This window comes from Sinohyriopsis cumingii, unplaced genomic scaffold (genome assembly GCF_028554795.1).
Source record: "Sinohyriopsis cumingii isolate HCF-2022 unplaced genomic scaffold, ASM2855479v2 utg001387l, whole genome shotgun sequence".
NCBI classification, from domain to species: Eukaryota; Metazoa; Mollusca; class Bivalvia; order Unionida; family Unionidae; genus Sinohyriopsis; species Sinohyriopsis cumingii.
This window is the reverse complement of record NW_028315991.1, coordinates 79,679-100,934: the sequence shown is the minus strand read 5'-3', so window position 1 is coordinate 100,934 and position 21,256 is coordinate 79,679. Positions and strand designations below refer to the sequence as shown.

Below are 21,256 nucleotides of genomic sequence, written 5' to 3'. Positions count from 1 at the left end.
AGGACAAGGCATTTTTGCCCGATATTTTTGGGTCACTGTGTTGTCATTTTTTGTTCTTTCCGTCCTTATCTCCGTCACTGTCTTTTGTAAGTATTTTGAAGATGCTCTATTAAATTTTACCGAGTAATTTCCTACCTCCTATAAAAAAGAATGACTTACGTCAAACGTTTTTCTTAGACGCAAGAAAGTTTCTTACGGATATTTTTGCAAAATGTTCTTACGAATTAAATATGATTTTCTTACACTTAAAACTTACGAAAATTGTGTGCGTAGACTTACCTTGCTTATATGACCAGAATCGCGCGACCGAAGATCAACATGTAGCCGAAGGTCCGGTGGAGGAATTCTTCAACGAGCGTTTGACCGTAAAAGAATGTTCTTAGGTGGTAGCTGAGTGCCTTCAGGCACAATCTCCTCATTAATGAAACCTCTACGCGCAGAACCACCAGGCTATAAATGGTATATGTAGGTCTGGTCTCAGCCAGGATGAACTCTTTAAGGACGATACAGGGTCGGTAGTGCAGTGTTGCCGGCCTTCCAGTTATCCCGGTCCTTATAGGTACAGCACCAAGGACACCGAGGACATGTGTTGCTTTAGACCAACCGGCATCGTTGACGCCGCAGGAGTAACACGAGCCGCCGTGTGACGAATGGCAGCAATATGTATCTTACATTTGATCGGCGTTACTACGTTACTGCTATATCTCCGGAACAAGGAGCACTTGTAGTATCGCTCTTTGTCGTTATTAACTGATAACAACATCTCTTGGGCGTGCTATTGCCCAAAGTGCCGATTGGCTAGAGTATGGCTAAGCCGCTCCATAATGCACTGCGCACGATGATCGCTGGCTTCCTTCTTCCGCACACGCACGCCTTGCTTGGCCATGAGTTGCGACAATAACTCCCATAAATTCGAAGTTGGAGTAACTTGAAGTAGATTTGGTCACGTTAGCATCCCATCATGTAGATATTTGCAAAAGCGTCTGCAAGTTTTTAGGAAGTTTCCTATGTAGTCATTGGTTTGCGTTCTTGGTCTCTCTGAACCACGGCCAGAGAGTATTTGCACCTGTATCGCACAGCAGGTTTATGCAGCAGACGCAAAAGATACGATTGGTGTAAGACATTAGTGAGTCGCTGCTCAACGTAATTGTAAATGCCAGCTTAGCAGTATCAGGCACTATGCCATTGTTGTTTTTGTTGTTTAATAATCTGACGGCAAGCACATGGTTTTAGACTAAGGATGCATGAATTATTAGCCACAACGACGGTGCTTCGAACTCCCTTTACCTCAAGAAAGTGGTGGAGGGCGCGAAATGGGTCTAGGGTCTTTTTTATAACACTGTGACTACTTTTTTGTTGGTTGTTATTGGGTTCACGTTTCCTTCCTTTGGCAATGTAAAATATGTTGTTGTTTAATATATAAATATGGTTGAAACCCTAGAAAATAGCGCCTTTGGTTGTCTTGAAGAAATTATACTCGAAATTACACTTCGCACTCCAATAAATATGTCTGACATACTTCGACAGAAAAGCCTTCATATGCTGATGTCTATGAGTTGCCATTTCGGTGACATCAAGAATATATGTCACAGTGCGGGGACTAGAACAGCCTAGATTGATGCATACCGCAAATCAAAGCACTAATTTTGAAAAACGCAACAACAGGCCCAAATTTTAAGCGAAAAAACTCTGTCGATCTTGCTATTTTGCAAAGCATCTGTACTTACTTGCCTCGTCATTGGCCGTTTTTGTTGCCTTTCCGCCACCTCGATGCTGGCACTACACAGAATGGGTAGACTTGTGACATTAACACTGACGTTGGTGCTCAATGTCAAGTTGTCAACTGCTATCATAATATGTTGTTATACTCTTCATAACAGTCAATACGAAGATCCATTTCGTTAGGTATCATATACAGGCTGCCGTAAAAAAAAACGAAATTCAGCTTGCTCGTTGCATTATGCACTTAAATAATTTTGGTACTTATGTATTTAAATTGTAATGTCTTCTTCATGCGTAATCATATACTCCACATTGAGAAGAAATAGTTCTTGCGCATCAATACCAAGCCTCACTCCTGTTACGGATTATATGAATTTTGCTTTGTATAGTCAGGATTGTCCACACGTATACACACACGAACGCAGTGGTTGAAGCTAACTAAACCAACATGTGTAAAGCCTTGCGACTTATCCGTTATGAAATTATGCCTATGCATTTGCTGCAGATGGTTGAGTACAAACCTTACCAGGAGGAAGACATTACATTTGTAAAAGCTGGATAATGGGAGAATCCATTGCAAGCAGATGGACTTTGACCCTGGTGCCATTGCCTGCTGTTGAACACTAGACAGCAAAGTTCACCTTTTGTCTCCTACGGAAAGGGATGGAACTGCTTTTCAATTTGTCCTTCATATCTGCAGATCTTGTATGAAGAAGTGCATACTTGTCGGTTATGTCGATAAATTTTGTCTAAGACGAAACGCCGACTCACACAAAAATGTTATGATTAAGAAGCGAATGGTGAACGACTGCTCTGCCTTCATCACTGTAGTTAAGACACCGTCATATTTTGCGTCGCCATTAAAGCGACATTGTTGTGACAATATAATTTGATATATTATCACTCGCACAAGTCCAAACAATTTAGGTTGTTGGCGAGACTCTAGATGGACCGTCAGCGGTAGAACATATGATACCCGCCAGTACTGGTACCCGTGAGATTTCTTTCAGACCGGGATGATACAACATTTAGACTGTACTTGTCAACAACAGGTATGTTGCAAGCTTGACCACAACCAGCCTGGTATTAAGCGCCTCGGTCAGCATTACAGCAATGATACACTCGAAAATGTAATACAGGCAATGGATGCGGACTACAACGAGGCAACTGGGCGAATATGCAGCATGCTCACTAATCCAGACTATCAGCTATATCTAGACATGTTATGCTTCACATCTACCAGGGTTTTATATTGCTGACACACCCGAAGGCAGCCAGTGCCACAGCGTATGTCAACGTTCCGTGGTTTTATGTCAGTTTCAATCACACAGACACAACTGGTATAGTTTTATGGAGAAACCAGTACAATGCTAAAAGTTATTCCTGTGGATGGTGGGTCCTGCGAGGAGGCGCACAATGTCTCCCATGGAAAACATTGACGCAGGCTACGTGAAGGCAGCATCTAGTAGTTCTAGGTAAGTATTTTAGATGAATAAACTGGAGTGCAATATCAACACTTGAAACAAATTTCTAAAAAGAATGGAACGACAAGTACACTATGGGTCTACGTGATCCGTGCTTCTTTAGAAACCGTGCTGAATTCGCCCGGTTTAATATGGCCCCAGAATATTACACAGATTCTAAGACTTATGTCCCGTAGCGGACAGTGCTAGTACTGTCAACACAAGCTCAGTCACTGGTGATGCTTTAAATGCAATCTACTAATTGAATTGAATGCCAAGCGAATGGGCCTTGGGGAACAGTCGACATAAAAATCACACCGTCTATGCACTTCTCAGGTCTATTTTGTTATTTTTCTTTTTCGGTTTGATTTTATTTGATTTATCGAGTGTATATAGCTCAAACTTTTAATTACGATTTGGCTAATGGATTTCTGCGTTTGCTATTGCCCACCAAGATTCTTGTAGAAACACACAGTGTTATCCTTGTCCTTTTGTCAGTCCGTCCGTCTTTTTATTTTCATTCGTTTACTCCAGTTTCTTATGTACTGCGCTCGGGAATCAAGGTTCTATGGACATATTTTTAAGTAAATACACGCAAATTACTGGATGATCTGTAACTGCCGATGATCTGCAAATGACGCACATCTGTAATTTCATTGCATAATTATAATAACAATGTTGCCCAGAGAAACAGAATGTGAATGTAGATTGAAATATTGCTGTTTAAAATATTATAGAGTAAAAACTGTTCGAATCTAGTTTTTATTTCGACTTCATCGAACGATTAAACCAACTAATTCGACGAGGAATGCTTCTCTTTAAACCATCTTTAAGTCGGTTTCCGCTTCCAGTAACAATTGATCATAACTGCAATAAATGTCATCTGTAGGTGACTTTAAAAGCTTTTCACTGTTAACGGAAAAACATAAACCGCAATCAAGGCTGTAGATACGACAATGTTATTTTTATAATCATGATGACGTCTTAGAGAAGGAATTAAAAAACAAATTTCTTTTTCGTTTCTAGCAAATGAATCGACATAAGAAATATTGATTTTCAGAATATTATGTATCGTGTACAACAGAGAAATATGCACTGAACGCGTTTAAAACGAATCCCTAGACGTTAGTGTCTGTGTGTGTGTGGTCTGGATTTTTAACGTAGCCTTGACAATTTGTCAGTCATATCACTACGATGTATGCAGTGTGACAGTTTATAGTGATGTGTAGCACTGGGGCATCATGCCGCAAACATGTAGCATGATGTCCAACCCAGTCACATTATCCTGACACCAGGCCGACCAGTCCTAACACTAACCTCTTAATGCTGAGCGCCAAGCGAGTCTTTGGTATGACTCGGCTTGGGATCGAACCCAATACCTACCGCATCCGAGGCGGACGCTCTAACCACTAGGCCACCGGAGCGGTCCCCTAGAAGTCAGATGAAGTTGGGATGTTCAGGGCATAATATGTACAAAATAAGGAAAGAAATGTTGACACTGCAAGCATTTTAACTAAAGTCAGTACTTCCATGTATCAAACCGATTTTTGCAGTCCATTAATATTGTTAAGAAAAGGTTCCATTTTCTGTACCTCAGAATGACCATCCTTACTGGAGTAAATACGATGAACTTGCAATTAACTCTTCTGAGTGACAAGCATCGGTGATCGAGTTATTGATAAAAATCGTGTTTAAAATAAAAAGTCATTTAATCCCGAAAAAAACAAGTCATAAAACGTATTTCAATTGAAGGAGCAGAGTGCGTCTTTAAAAATAGCAATTAGACCATAGATTGTTTTCATGATCTTTTGCTGAAAATGTCAATGCAATGTTTGGTCGACTAATATAGGATCAGCTACCAGCTAGTAATACATGCATGTGTTACGAATCTATGTTCTTAAAATAAGTAACAGAAAAGAGTGAAGACAACAAGCTTTGTAAAATTTAACAATTAATTTATCTCACTAGAATACAAAAGTAAAACATGAGAAAAAAAAACTTACGGTATTGCGAATTAAATCCAAAAGTAACCAAATAATTAAAGACGCAATTCCTAGCAATAAAAGTCCAGCATAAAACTTAGTTCAAGTCCCGAAGAGATTCAAAATTTAATGCGATGACGTGTATGTTATAACCTATGAAGTGATGATGTGTCAACAGTCTCTTGTTGAGTCACATAAATATTATTCCAGGTTTGAATTCAATATAAATTTCAGTGAATGTCTTTATCCAGACTTTTATAAAAGTGCTTTTGTATTTCCAGAGAAAATAATCACTTGAATACAAAAAGTTTAAGAAAATAAAATTCAGCCCAAACTGGTCACAACATAATACAACGTAAAGTGCTAGATGTTAAAGCAAGACTAGTAAAGTCCTCACAGTCACACGATTATATAGTTCTCTGCTTGACGTCCGGTCACAATTAACACTTTCTGAAAACAACCGTTACCCAATGGAAAAAAACTTCTAGAATAATCTAATGAGCCTTGTTTATTTACAACACAATAGCCTACAAAATTCATTTAGGAATCTCCAAAATCCCGGCCCTGATCAACATATCTATGCCTTCTTGTTTACCTGAATAATAATCCTGATAATAAGCTCATACACATAGTAATAATGATGTTATTAGTTGTTTACATAAATGAAATAAAATAAAAAAGTCAATCAGGTCAAGCAGAATGAACTCAGTTTTGGAAAAGGTCAAGTCCAGCAAACAATGTTACATTACAATAACATGTAATGAAACAACAAAACTTTGAAACTAACAAACAAACAATTAAATTAAATATACATAACACGTGTAAATTTACGATCACGTGCTTTTAATTCGTCTGTTGGTGACCTTTAAAAACAAGTTTATTATTTCAGTGTAAAACCCATATTTAAAAAGCAACTTAGAAGTAAATATTCAACGACATTCAACTCATTCTCAAGAATGATCAGATGTAGGTAGTGGTTGTGATAAATATTTAGTATGATGAATACTTGGAGCAATACAAATGAAACAAATTTCGACTCAGTGGGAGAGGACCGGTCATCCTCTTTGCTTTCAAATTCACCTCTAAGTTTACAACAACAAAACAAGTGTATTTATCCCACAATATGGCTTACAGTCTGCTTCCGATTCAGACATTTGGTTTACAACAATGTAGTGCAATATTATCTACAATACGATGAACTGTGAACACATTGTCATTTTTACCACTTGACCTTGTTATACCAACAACGTAAACAATAATAAATATAGGCCGAAACTCATCCTTTATGAGTTTTCGTTCACAATAATAAAGAATTTGATTGATACGGAGTTGCGTGAACTAACTGCACGAGTGACAGCTTATAATTATAATAATGGGTTCGAACTTCCTTTCCTCTCTTATCTCGTACTAACCTTCCTTCCCACTAGCTCGTGTGTTCATTTCAAAGTAGAATGTGTCATTCTGTGTTTTATAGAAAACGTGATAACATGTAAGACATCATAATAAGGCTCGTTATATTTGCTGAATGGTCGTATGATGATTTTAGCTAATTGCGCAGTATTGTTTGAACTCAGTGACATTCGGCTTTACCAACTGACTATTGTTCGTTTCCCACAGATAAATATGTCGTATTGACGAGTTCGTTGACGCAGAGTTCTTCTACTAAGATCCATTCTATTAAATTGAATGTACCACCAGTCATTGTTTGCTTATGTAGATAAACTTGTATCAGTAAAGAATAGGATTTGTCAAACATTATTGAGAGAGACCTCGTGTAATTGTTCGGCATAAACGACCATTAGTTAAATTTCAAGGTCTTGTTAATGTCTTAAGTTTATTTGATACATTTTCTGTGTGTGCGTAATAAAAGTAGCAATAAGCGATTCATTCTTCGATGAATAGCCTCCATTCACCTTTAATTCCATATCAGACCAGCTACATTTAATTAGGAAAGCATAGAAATTATCTTGCCTAAAGATACCGTCGTTGCCAGTATGAACCCTTGCATTTTTGTTGTTATTCTGTTTCTTTCGTTTCGAGAATAACCTCTGACTTTAGTGCAAACTGCATACATGTGTTCTTTAAACCATATTAAAACGTTCATGTGTTATCCGAAAATGGTCGTCAAAACGGGAAGAGGTAAAACAAAAAGAGCTTGATCACAAGCCTTGGTGTGACCTACAAAGTGTTGGTGTACCCTGAGGATGATAGTTGCCTTTCAGATTCGATGATGGCTGCTGGCATGCAAGCCAAAGTTAACAGATGTATTTATATTCATGTATTTGACATGTCCTGATGCAACACTAGCAAACTGAAAGCTGCTGGCTTGAGTAGCGTGCTACTTGCACGCTAACTTTTCATTCGACGGCATCAGGTTCGATTTACGCTTCGTGCACATGCTTGGACAAACTGTTGCAAATCCTATAGTTTCCTCGCGACCCTCATTGCATCTACCTAAATTATCACTTTCATGGTGGCAGTTAAGCCAAAAACAATACATGGTATTGTAATGACCCTGGCTAGAGTCACAATGACTCGGATACTATTTTCAGACTTTGCTTCTATTTTGTTTTTATAAATATAGTACATATGAATATGAATATTAATATGAATTAGAATGTTCACTTACAAAACATAGCAATTATATTTATCTCTAATGTTTATCAACTGTCAAACTAGCAGCCAATCCTGGCAACCGATCTTAACATGTGTAACCTATTTTAGAGGTAGTGGTTCTTTCGGTAAAACGTCTTTGAAAGTCTGTCATAAAGTTTTCAGAGCGTACTGTTTAGCTTATCTGCTACAAATAGTATGGTCTTATGATATTACTATTTGTAATCTTTGTAAAATACCTACAAAATCATGACTAGAAAAAGTCCATGTATATCCTTGTATCACGATGTCCGCCATTTTGGATAAGCATGAGTGTTTCGTATTTAGAGATTCTATACTTTCGCATTCGCAATTAATCTCTCCAATGATAGTAGGGACTGATAAGAAGGTAATTTGCATGTTTTACTAACTCGACACTTTGTTTTTTCTTTTGTCACTTTGCATTTTGGTGTCGACTGTACTCGTCTGTTGTCTCACCAACAATGACAGCGCTCCCCTATTTATAAGCTTCCCCAGACACCACGTGGCACAATTCAACCAATCGCTGAATGCACAGCAACCCATGTAACCAATCAGTCTTATGTGGTGTGCGGTGTATTGCATTGTAAACAATACAGTTTTTCCATGAGACAAAGTGTCGAGTTAGTACATTTTGGATCTTTAAAAATTGCACATTTTACAACATCAGATAAACAAGAATGATATGTTTATTTCAACAAAAATAGATTGTAACAGTTGTTTCCCACCACACTTGACAGCACCCCACCCTTCCAGTTTGTTATATTATAATTACATAATCTAGTTGTACACAATGACTATAGCTCTTGTTTATTTATTTATTTGTTTATTTATTTACTTATTTATTTATTTTCACAATTCATTAAACATTGTCAAATTGTTATCGAATTTATGTTGATGATATAGCCCCTCTTCCATTGCTCCAACCTCAAGCTTTTGACCTTTTCTTACATAACACTATCAGTTCCTATGTACAAAAATATGTAGCACCCTTAGGGACCAAAGAAGACCTTACAGTATCAACCGTGACATAAAGGACGTCGTATCGATGTATAATATCAAAAACTTTTACACAGCTTGTTTGCTTCGTACCTCGCCTGAGTTCAGCCTAACACATCAACTACTACTTTGGTCACTAAAATGTCCTGTCCGTACTACCGTTCCGGTGGCCTAGTGGTTAGAGCATCCGCCTCTGATGCCGGAGATAGCTGGTTCAAACAACGGCTGAATCATACCAAAGACTTATAAAAACGGTACTCAGTGCTAGACATCATTACAAACTGCCGCGATGCAGACATCGTAGCGACATGACTGAAAAATTGTTAAAGCTACGCTAAACATCCAAGTGACACAAATGACACGTTACTCTTCTCCGCTGAAAGCTACACATTTATGTTTATGTAGATGAGTGTATAAAAATCTTAGTCGCCTTGATGATATCGTTCTAGTTATGTGCTCGTTACAGTGAACCTTTGTTTCACAGGGAATGGCTTTTCTACATCAGTCACCTGTCAAAACACACGGTCAACTTAAATCATCCAACGTGTTAATCGATGGACATTGGGTCTGCAAAATCACAGATATTGCCATGCCAAAATTCAGAGAGGGGGAAAGGTCTAGTAGTCGTGGACAACATGCAGCATTCTATAGTATGTATACATTTCCAATTTTCATAGCAATATTTATTTCTGTGTCTTTTTGCTTTTTTTCTTTAACTGGTCCCTTCTTACGTCAATTGTATTCAGTAATGGCGCTGTCCGTCTGTGCGTTCGTTGTCATTTCCTTGTTCGCCCCATACCTTTGCAACGTTTGCAGAGATTTTCATAAAACTTTGCCAAAATATATAATATGTCAAGACACTGCCATTGGCATGCACCTTTCCTTAAGGTCAAGGTCACGGCAAGTAAAATGTTATTATGTGACTTCTATCCTTGTCAAGTTTATAACTTTTGAACCACTAACGATAATTTGAATAAAGTCTGTCTCAGCATCAAGGTCCTCTGAAGTCAAAACGTAATTATGTTACTTGGATCATTCTCTGGTGTATAACATTTGTATAACTGAGGATATTATCATCAAGCGCTGTCAGTGACTAAACCAGGACTTGACGGTGTGTATTGTACCGTAGCCATGCTTCTAGCCTTATGGTCAATGTCACGGCAAGGCAAACTGTTATTATGTGACGTTTGAACCACTGAAGATATTTAAATGAAACTTTGCCAAATTTATGTCATAACTAGGTGGAAAGTCGCGTACCAAATCAACACACCATTCTCAAGGTCAAGGTCAAGGTTGTAGCATACGAAGTGTAATTTCTGGACTTGTATCATTGTCCACAGTATAATTTTTTTACCCTCAAGACAGTTTAATTAAACTTCGACCAGTTATATATCACAACCAAAAATACTGTTTCACACACCACAGCCACGTCACCTGCCTTAATGCACAGGACACGGCAAGCAGAAAATATACATAAATATAAATACACAAATATACATTAAGTGACCTCTATTTATGTATTTGTATGACCTCTGAATCAATGAAGGTTATTGTTATTTATTAAACTCCTTGCCTGTTATTTATCTTTGCCTGATAATGACTGGTATGAATACAGTCATTCCTCGTGCCCTTTATTAGAGTGTCCCAACAAAAGATAATGTTACTCCGGGACCAGTTTCCTTGTCGGTGCTCTAGTTTTATCTCTTGGCAAGTCTTAAGGAAGCGTACACATGTATATTTTTTTATTATCCAGAGCACTAAAATAATTCTGAGGATTATATTCCTTCCAAAAATAGCAGTGCAAAATTCGAAGTCATTTCCTGACCATTCATATTGGTATGAATAGTTTACACAGAGCAAACTGTTGGTATGTGTCTTTTAAAATATTACTACAACGTGGTAATACGAGTAAAAGTCAAATTGTGTACCACACGGACATATATACCCTGCATGGGGAGTGCTTCGTAGGTACTACTAAGAAACCAATCGAAATTTCCAACATTGTAAAATAACTAACATGGTTTAACCATTCCATTGAGAATTAACTTAATTATTCTAAGATCTGGTTTTGAGAAGATGAAACAATTGAATCGTCGTAATAGTAATCTATTATTTGTCTCGACTTGTGGATAAGGCAGCTGTTGACGCATGCGTGATTATTCCGGTGGCTGTCGGAGAGAAATAAACTGAAGCTATACGAAGCAGATGCAGAATTAAGAATGACTGAGTTGAGCACTTATCTGCTTAGTACGTGTTATATTTATCGGTATAGTGCGTGTGCTATTTATCGGTATAATGCGTGTGATATTTATCGGTAGAGTATGTGTGCTATTTATCTGTATAGTGCATGTGATATTTATCGGGATAGTGCGTGTACTGTTTATCTGTATAGTGTGATATTTAGCTGGGTTTGTTGTTGTTGTTGTTGTTGTTGTTTTGTTGTTTTTTGTTGTTGTTTATTTGTGGGGTTTTTTGTTACCGGCTGCACCCGGGATAACCACGCACATACCAATAAAAAGACGCATAAGTCTTGACAAAATTAGGTTACATTTGATATATTATGTAATGTAGATAAAGCCCATAACTCTACACGATTCTTAAAAAAATGGCCATTGCTATCAAGATTCCAATATCAAAATTCAATAAACATAAACATAGAGGAGCTTTTACTAATGGACGGAGAGAGAGAGAGAGAGAGAGAGATGACTAGCTGATTGCATCATTCTATTTTTCTCAGGCAAGCTGTGGACTGCACCTGAACTTCTTCGAGCGTCATGCGAGTGCGCAACCGGAACTCCAAAAGGAGACGTGTACTCATATGCAATAATCCTACAGGAAATAATATTACGCACGGGGCCGTATGGATATATAAACGAAGAGCCAGAAGGTGTGTCAAATTTATAATCTAAAAACAAATGAGAAAAATGTGACACAGGAGATAATGATTTACATACAAGCCGGAAGAATATTTGTACTTTATTTACGGGCATGCATTGCCGCACTTTTCTGTTTTGTAAAGAGATGTAAATTAGTGAAGGCTACACACGAAGTTAGAATGTTGTTGTTTTTTTTAAAATCACATTTTCCCGTCATTGTTTGATTTTTTTAATACAAACTCTAGTTGTGTTATGTTATTCATATACCAAAGTTTATCTGCCTTAAAATATTAAGCTTTAATTTTTAAATTTAAAGAAAACCATTTTACACGGCTAAAATTCACGTGACTATCAAAAACGGTGACTATTAGTCTTCAGTTTGTTATTCCATACTATCTCCGTAAATTAATATCGTTTTCCTTATAGTTTGTATCAACAATCTTCTTTAACAGCCATAATTGCTTATTTAAAATTTATTATCGGTAAAAGGAGCGAATATCGTATGTACTCGCTTATAATATAAAAACACATAATGCAAACTGCACCAGACTCGCTTATAAGACGAGCCTTGCTCCGTGCTGCACATACCCAGATATGCCGTCGCATAATGTGCCGGAAGATCCGGGTCTGTACAGTTTGTTAGGAGTAATATGTAGAACAAAAACGTACATCCTAATTTGCAGGAACATTATGCTTCGGCAGATCAGGGTCTTTTTTGTATGTACTTTGATTAATCTTATAAGCGAGTACATATGTCATTTTATTTTACAGATATAATTTCCCGCGTAAAAGTCCTTGAACATCCGCCATATAGACCTAAAGTTCCTCAGGACGCTGGGGAGGAAACTCTATTAGACCTTATGAGAATCTGCTGGGAAGAAATACCGGTGTTCCGACCCAATTTTGTAAACGTTGTCGAAACCTTGAGAAACGCTAACAATGGAAAGTGAGTACCAGCTAACTGAGATGTTTTATTAATGATAAATAAATTATTTGCATCATCAATATGTGTATATGTAGTGTGAAAATCATAGTCTTGCAATATGTTATGAAATGTAATATTACTCTTCTACGAATCATTATATTTCTTGTAACAACGTGATTATAATCAGTAATGAAAAGAACGAGAAGATGAAGCAGAGAAAATGATGGCGAAGTAAAAAGGTGGATTTTTTTATCACAGAAATTAACAAAAAGTTCTTTGTCCCTATTTGCATCAATAAACTAAATATGACATCAGAGTCCAACATAGTCTATCAAATAAATACCAAATAAATAAATAAATTAAGTCTTAGAAAAGGGAGGTGAAACAAAACAACAGAGATGATGACTCACAAATGGATGTACATCAAGACAGTCAGGAAGACGGACGGATAGAAACATAGACCATATTACAAAAATAATGGTATAGGCAGAAAGAAAGAGAGGAGACAAGCAAGTGAATATATACATATGTACCTATGTACATGTATAGAGTTGCATGCAGGCAAATAGGCTGAATTATGTATTGTAACAACGACATCTCATGTCATGTTATAGGAAAGAAAATGTATTGCACAATCAATGTTTAAGTTTCTGTTTATTTCGTTTCTTTTTAAGGACCACTAATTTGGTGGATCAGATGATACACATGATGGAAAAGTACGCGGACCATTTGGAGGATCTAGTTAATGAACGCACAAAACGGCTAGAAGAGGAGCAGAAGCGGACGGATGAACTGCTATGCCGGATGCTGCCTAAGTATCCCATCCGTTATTTCTCTGACATTTTAGTGCGCATATATAGTATTTCCCGTGTTCTGACCAGGCGGCTTTGTTTAGTTTGGTGTTTTACTGAACAGCTACACAAGTAGGTTATTTAGTTACAAAGCAATTTGAGTAAAGTGCCCTGCCCAAGTACACACAATAATAATAAAGCAGTGTGGCACGACAGTACTAGTTTGTTATATGTGTATCCATTATTTACTAAAGAAAAATGTAAAGTCTTCCTACGAAGATCTGACAGGTTTACGTACATATACGATCGTCTTTCTAATTGTGACCCTGTAAATAAAAACAATCGCTATATACCCTCACCGCTAAAAGTACATTTTTATTTAGATGACTTTAAACCCCTGGCTATCAAGAACAAAGCAAAGCATAAGAGATACAAATGGACGGAGAAGACACACACCATGCACTGCAACACAAGATAAAAAAAATTGAAGAAAAAAAACACACAAGTTTTTAGCATATCGTTAACTTTATAGATAATGAAACAATCCCCCCCCCCCTCTCTCTCTCTCTCTCTCTCTCTCTCTCTGTGATTATTAAAACAAGTAGTTTATTTCCTGAACTGAGTTCTTCAAATCAGCCTTTTCCTGTAGTGTTAGTATTCTCTAGTGCTCTCAATAAATAAACGTGTTTATATCTCATTTTAGATCCATTGCCAGCGATCTGAAGATGGGCAAAAGAGTTGTTCCGGAAACATTTGAGTGTGTGACGATATTCTTCAGTGATATTGTCGGATTTACTGCTCTATCTTCTGAAAGCACGGCTATGGAAGTAAGTGGGGTTTTTTTTATTGACTATATATTTAACACTTTCAGAGTACATTTTGGTACTGAATCAAGTGGCTCAAATTGTTAATAGCCTTTTCATAAAATCTAAATATTTCACATCAAGAAGTTGATATTTCTAGAACTATTACACAACAATTAAACTTTTATTAAGAAAAAAAATTCACAACTGCAATTTTTAAGTGCATGTTAGGAAGATATGTGGTTGTAAGATACATGGATGAGTTAATGTTATGGTTGATTTATAGTAATACTTTTACAGTCAGGTGATTAAAATGCAGCAAATCGCAGAATTTAAACGAGTATTTTTCACGAATATATCGAGGAAATAAGTTTGGCCAAAATTTATTGACATGTTCTATTCAAAATTGTGCCAACCAAAAAAGGCGCTAACATGTCGATGGAAATTGAATTTAAGAGGCTATAATATTTAATTAAGGTCAATTATGTTTTAATAAATTTATATTGTAGGAGGTTCTAGGTTCATAAACGTCTTGCGAGATAACTAAAATAAGCTAAGTGACAAAAGTGGTTCGCTCTGACACTCTACCCTATATATAATATTATATAAGATCCTTAGCTATCTTAGGGATTTAGGGATTTACGGATTTATGTTATCGACAAAAGGAGCGTCTGTAAAACCTTGCAGGTATAAAACTAGAAACACATCTCTCTCTCTCTCTCTCTCTCTCTCTCTCTCTCTCTCATTGTCACATTCTATGCAGTGTGTAAGAAAACTGAGAGCTACCTAGATTCGTATGGTGATGAAATGGATTGGTTTGGCGACACAAAGGCGGGGAATTGGAAGTATAATGATTATATGACTATGGATGGGTACTTTGTTTCCTAATTACTCATAAAGTCAATAAAATCTGAGGAACTTTATGTTATTATGTTAATATTTATTTAATGTGATAATAAGAGTCGGAAGTCGCAACCACGTTTTTTCGCGTCCAGTCTTATAGTTTATAGCGGTACGAGGCATTAGGTAGTCTCACTGAGGCCTCGCGAGATCTCCGAAACAGGAAGTAGTTTTTATTGTATAGATCATTTTCAGATACTATTTTTAGCTGGCCAAACCTAGACGAGAGCCGCATCCGGTACGGTCATGCGCATTTGACGTATGGCAACTCGAGTGACCTACACTTCTTACGTGAATAGAACATTTGTAAATTTAGATCGCCGCAGATAGTAGTAAACCATAATGTGCCAACCCACAAGTATAAGAGTATATACGTTTTCTTCAAGTATTTTTAACAATAAATGAGTATCTATTGCTTTGTGACTTCATCGTGACTCTCATCTTAACTCCGTCCCCCACCCCCTTATGACTGCATGGCAATGAATAATACGAAAATAAATAAGTTAACTTGTCTAATTAGCAGCAAACAATGAACACCAAAGGCGGCACCTCACATATTCAGCAGATTCCTCAAAGATTTGCCATTTAGTTAATAAAATAAATGGAAATGAATGTGAATCCCAAAACTGCTTATGGTACATTGGATTGGCTAAGGAATTTACTCTCTCTCTCTCTCTCTCTCTCTCTCTCTCCTTCGTTTGCTAACTCCATGAAAAAATATTGATAATGATGATGAGTTAACTCATACTGCGATACATTAGCAATGGCCAGTTGCTACAGTACTATCAGCTATGTGTAACTCGTGTGGCCAGTTACGCCAGTTGCTACAGTACTATCAGCTATGTGTAACTCGTGCGGCTTCTCGGATTGGGCTTGGGATCTGATTGCATTGGCATTGATAAAGCTGTGTTCACCTGTATGCATCCATCCACTATGAAAGTAATTATATGCAACAAAGAGATTTGTAAATCCTCATGTTTTCGCGAGTATATAGTCTGGAAGAGTCATCTAAATGCACGTAGATTTGTGCAATTTGTAATTCTGGTCACACAGGAAAATCGCCCATCCACCCCGTTCCTTTCAGAAATGGATCATCCGACTTTGTAAGTCTTATCCAGAAACGCGGACAGGGTAGGACAAATTCTCGGGGACCACAACGGTCAGGGGGTCCACCGTTGTTTCAACGTGGGCCTACTGGATAATTTTCCTAGGGCCCACAAATCCTATCCGATATTCTGGTCCTCTCTGATGCCTTTTGTGCTCATATCTACTTTTCTGTTATGTCAGATTACTGAACTATTCACTCATGATTTTTAAACACAATATTTCTGTGAAGGGTGTACAGATGTCAAACCTTTACAAATTTGTTTGAAACTTTCTTCACGAACATACACTATGTTAATGACAATCGCTTAAAACTTTCCTTATGTTGATTGCTCATGCTTTAAATATTGGAGTGAGAAAACCCAAATTCGACTTCCTGAAAAAGGTCTATAGCCACAACGAGGCATTCCTAAAAAATCGGAAAAGTTTTTCATTGACTGATGAAATAAATTGATGTTCTAAGTCATTATATTCATATGTCATACATCAAAATACATACAGACAGTACGCAGATTGACACACCTCCTGCATCGGCGTCTGCTTTTCGAAGTAGTGTTAAATTATATAAATATTTTTTAAGCCTTCAAGAAAATTTGACTTGAACAATTGCAGAAATTGTGTCTTTTTAATATAAATCAATGCGTCTTTCAGACCCTCGCATGGAATTGTCATTGCACTTTTATATCTGAGGTATTGTTAAAGGGACTTTTAATTCGCTTAGTTGGTGCATTAGTGAAGTATGTAGTTCGGGTTATAGAGTATACAGCATATCTGTACTTCAGACATGCACCTATCAAAATGCTCCTGACTCCCCTTGGTTATTTTCACTTTCTGGACTTCAAAGGGTAACTGTAGAAGAACCTGATACTCGCTTTTTTACCTTTAATATATTTTGTAATTCATTCATTGCACATTCATAAGCTGGTATTGCCGACTCATTCCGAAGTAGTTTTCCATATTACAATAATGATAAGCCCGCCTCCGATGCAGGAGGTCGCTGGATCGAATCCCGGCTGAACCATACCACAGACTTATAAAAATGGTACTAACAGCTCGTTCGCTAGGCGCTCAGCATTAAGATGTTAGTGTTAGGACTGGTCGGCCTGGTGTCATGATAATGAGACTGGGTGGGGCATCATGCTACGTGTTTGCGGCATGATGCCCCAGTGCTACACATCACTATAAACTGCCACACCGCAGACATCGTAGCAATATGATGGAATTTATTTTAAAGCTACGTTAAAATTCCAAAACACACATACCTACGCCTTGTACGATGGCAAAAAATAGAACCATCTGGGTCTATTCTGTTTGTAGTTAAGTGACACGAGTTGGACACATTTAAATCATGGAAGTTAATTACGATTATGTTCTTGTTTTCAAATATTTCAGGTTGTAGATTTTCTCAACGACTTGTACATCAGTTTTGATACAATTATCGAAAACTACGATGTCTATAAGGTAAGACCAGTCTAGTATGGTTTATTTAGCAAACCTTTATTGTACCGTGATGATGTTGTGGGTATCAGGAACTTGACAAAGCTAATTCTGTTATCGAGATTTGTCTGATTATAACTGATCTCTTTCGAAGAAATCGAACATCACTTATCACATTTCACCCAATTAATTTGAGAAAATACAACCCTAGGAAGACATTATTCTATACCAGCTTGGTCGTTTCACAGCAGTTAATCGCAATAACGAAGAATACTTTAAAGTTTCATTTGAAGGACTGTAAAGTCTATGTTTAAATATAAAATTATCATTTCAAAACAAATTAATAATAAAAATATTTATTTTAAAAAAAAGACCTTCTGTTATAGATTGTATAAAGTGTACGTCATGACACGTTTCATCTGGTGCCACTGTAACGTCGCTTGATTAAGATGTGTTATATACAAACCATGATCGAGTCCTCTGTATTAATCATGCGCAAAAAGTCAACAATGTCTCTAGAAGTTTCCGGTGCCTAATCTCGCCCGGAAAGGATAATCTTATCTGGAAAGGTTAATCTTGTCCGGAATGATTAATCTTGTCCGGAAGAAACTGAAAATATTTTTAAACTGTCAATTGAAACAGAATCATCTATCTATACACATATCTTGCAGAAAGTGCGATTGAATGATAGAAGGAAATACAAGATTAAATTGTGTCCAACTATATATGTATCCTTACTGGGTTCCCACGCTACCGGGAAATCGGGAAAAGGTCGGGAGAAATGAAAATAACATTCTCGACCGTGAAAAGTCATTGAATTTTGCAATTGTTTACGAAAGTCGGGAAAAACCCGGGAATTTTCCTCCACAAAATGACACCCGAAACAATTACGTAATTGAGTCGTAACTGAGTTAAATTTATCGAGTTCTAATCCGAATATTATGAGGTTGGAGTATGGGTCATTTGGGTGCAAGCCATAAATATAGTTGTTGAGACAATCCAAACGCTCAGTGGATTAGATTCGTTTAGTAGACTTTTCCTTTCACAGACAGTTAGATATCCGTATATTTTTTATTAGTATAGGGAATGTATGAAAATCAGTCTAGCATCACAAGAGGCCAACATGGTGACGTTAAAGCATAGCCGCTTAGCGGATAGGCTAGCAAACTTAAACGTTGTTTAAATCGAGTTATACTAGCATGAATTCGATATGAGAATTATTTATTTTCTTAGAAATGGCGAGTATTAAAATCATTATGTCTTTAATCTGCTGAAAGACGATAAAGCTAATGCGTTGATGAAATTTGAGCTGGTACTAGCGATTTCGATTGCTAGTCGTACGAGCACACAAAATCGCACAACCACCTTTTCAAATATTGTAGAAAAAAATATTAAATGAAAGTCGTATACTGATGGTAATAAAAAATACAAAAGCGAAAGAGCACAAAATTCTCTATATTTATTCCGATACCAACTTCTGGAGTTGTGTTGTATCACGTGACTATCATGTTGACATGTGCTCTCTTACTCACAGAACATACGAATCAGGGAACCAGACTACTCTGCTTGATTTAATCAGACTGGCCAAGTTTCTTGTAGTTGTTCTCGAAATAAATACATTGAGAATTTATATGCTCTTTCTGGTTTTTACAAAAGGTGTCAGACTTTCATTTAATATAATTGAAATTTTGTACAACGACAGTAAAAACGAGTTTGTTGATGATATCACGTGCCTATTTGACTTCGGTGTCGTTGTTTGAGAGTTGCGAAGTCATGTGACTATTAACGCAAATGGCGAGTACAGGATCAAGTTTTATATGTGCCGAGTTTCGTCTAGGCTGTCAGCGGATTAAAAACATATTGATTATAATACTTGCCAGTTTTGGGAAAATAAACCATTTTTCTATCGATTTCATGCAGGTATAAGTCAATATAACATAGTTTAAATTTGCTAGGCCCGCTGGTAAGCTAGAAAGTATTTTGTTGTACCTTCCAAGTCCTTAATGACACAACTCGTTCATTTGGAACCTGTCTAATGATTTAATTATGTACAGGGCATTAATCAATATATTTTATAACAAATTCCATTATCACAAATTCCATTGTAACAAATTCCGTAATTACAAATTCCATTACAACAAATTCCATTATAACAAATTAGTGTAGAGGAACGACTCAGCGTCAAGGGGACTTTACGTTAAAATAGGGTCCCGGCACTTTGGCGTCTATGTAAAATTAACATGGGACATATCTTTTGGTACTTTGGCGTCAAGGGGAATTTAACATGGGAATATATCGTGGGTCTGTATAGCGTCAAGGGAAATTGAAGATGACAATAAGGAATTACCAGTCATTTCCGACAACGATTCTTTTGAGAAGCTATTTCGTTCCCCAGTAGAACTGAACCAAGGACTGAATTTGATCTTTATGTACTCCGATGTGGTGGAGTATAACGTGGTGGGACACACCTCCGTACCGTTACTGCGTGTCATTCCTTTCAAAGTGGATTCTGTCACGAACGCTGACGAGGATGGTGGAAACACTTATCACGTTCACCGCGAATTTGTACATCCTCACTATTTGCTCGTCAGCAAGTCTTATTTGGACACTGTCAACATTGCTAAAAAGGAGATCTGGGGCAAAATATTCCATTCACCGAAGGGAAAGTCACGGTGAAACTCCATTTTCGAAAACGGTTCTCTAACGACTCGTAAGTCATGTATCCAGTGTACCGAGGCGTTGTTCGACAGCGAAGACATGGTTTAGGAGATAAGTTGAAATCAGCCTTTCGTTCGGTAGCCCCCGTGTTGAAACCGATGGTGACACGCAGATTGCACGCCTTGAAAGATGCGGCATTGACACACTTTAAAGAATTTTTCCAAAATATCATCATAGACAAACAAAACCCAAAGAAGCCTTCTTGAAAGCAGGCAAAAATGTCTTGTTGCAAACGGGTAAAGACATTTTGGGCCGACGACAAACATATATAAATGCCCTGCACGGTGCCGAGTCAGGCATTCCTACTTCCCTGAAGCCACAGCAAGGACAAGGTAGAAAGAGACGACGAAGAAAACACACTTTCACAAGACTTCACACTTTTCAAGCTAGAAAGACAAAGAAAAGAAGAACCGTTCGAGACTTAGACGTTTTCGATTATAAAATCACAGAGACAGACAAAAATGATGCAGCGAGAGTCTTGCTCCTGTTCCAAGTCGGAACTGGATCTGTTTGCTATGGCACCCACTATGATGACAATGCAAGAATCCCAATGGGTCGAATTTCATCCCATCTCCTCTTTGACAGCCTCAGCTCCCATCGAGTTTGAAATCAAAAGACAGCACGAAGATTACATTGATCTGAACAGTAGTTACTTGTACCTGAAAGTCAAAGTGGAAGACACATCAACGGACGGTCCCAATCTAAGGGACGGTGAGGTAGTAGTTCCCGTTAATAATTTCATGCATTCCTTGTTCAGCGAAGTGGATTTGTACTTGAATAACAAACTGGTCAGCAGCAGCATGGATACTTACCCTTATCGAGCGTACCTGGAAAATCTCTTGACGTACGGAAAAGAAGCCAAAAACACTCATATGGATGCTTGCGTGGTATGGAAACCTAACACG

General features: G+C 37.4%; 1 protein-coding gene across 1 annotated transcript in view; it reads left to right on the top strand.

The window, feature by feature from the left end:
* Positions 1 to 21,256, top strand: part of LOC149772584 (atrial natriuretic peptide receptor 1-like) — a 102,345-nt gene that overhangs the window by 58,408 nt on the left and 22,681 nt on the right. Inside the window, exons 12-17 of the mRNA XM_089947617.1 lie at positions 9,282 to 9,447; positions 11,535 to 11,684; positions 12,445 to 12,619; positions 13,273 to 13,413; positions 14,093 to 14,216; positions 17,589 to 17,657. Coding sequence (XP_089803743.1) covers positions 9,282 to 9,447; positions 11,535 to 11,684; positions 12,445 to 12,619; positions 13,273 to 13,413; positions 14,093 to 14,216; positions 17,589 to 17,657 — 825 coding nt within the window. The remainder of the gene's footprint in view (positions 1 to 9,281; positions 9,448 to 11,534; positions 11,685 to 12,444; positions 12,620 to 13,272; positions 13,414 to 14,092; positions 14,217 to 17,588; positions 17,658 to 21,256) is intronic.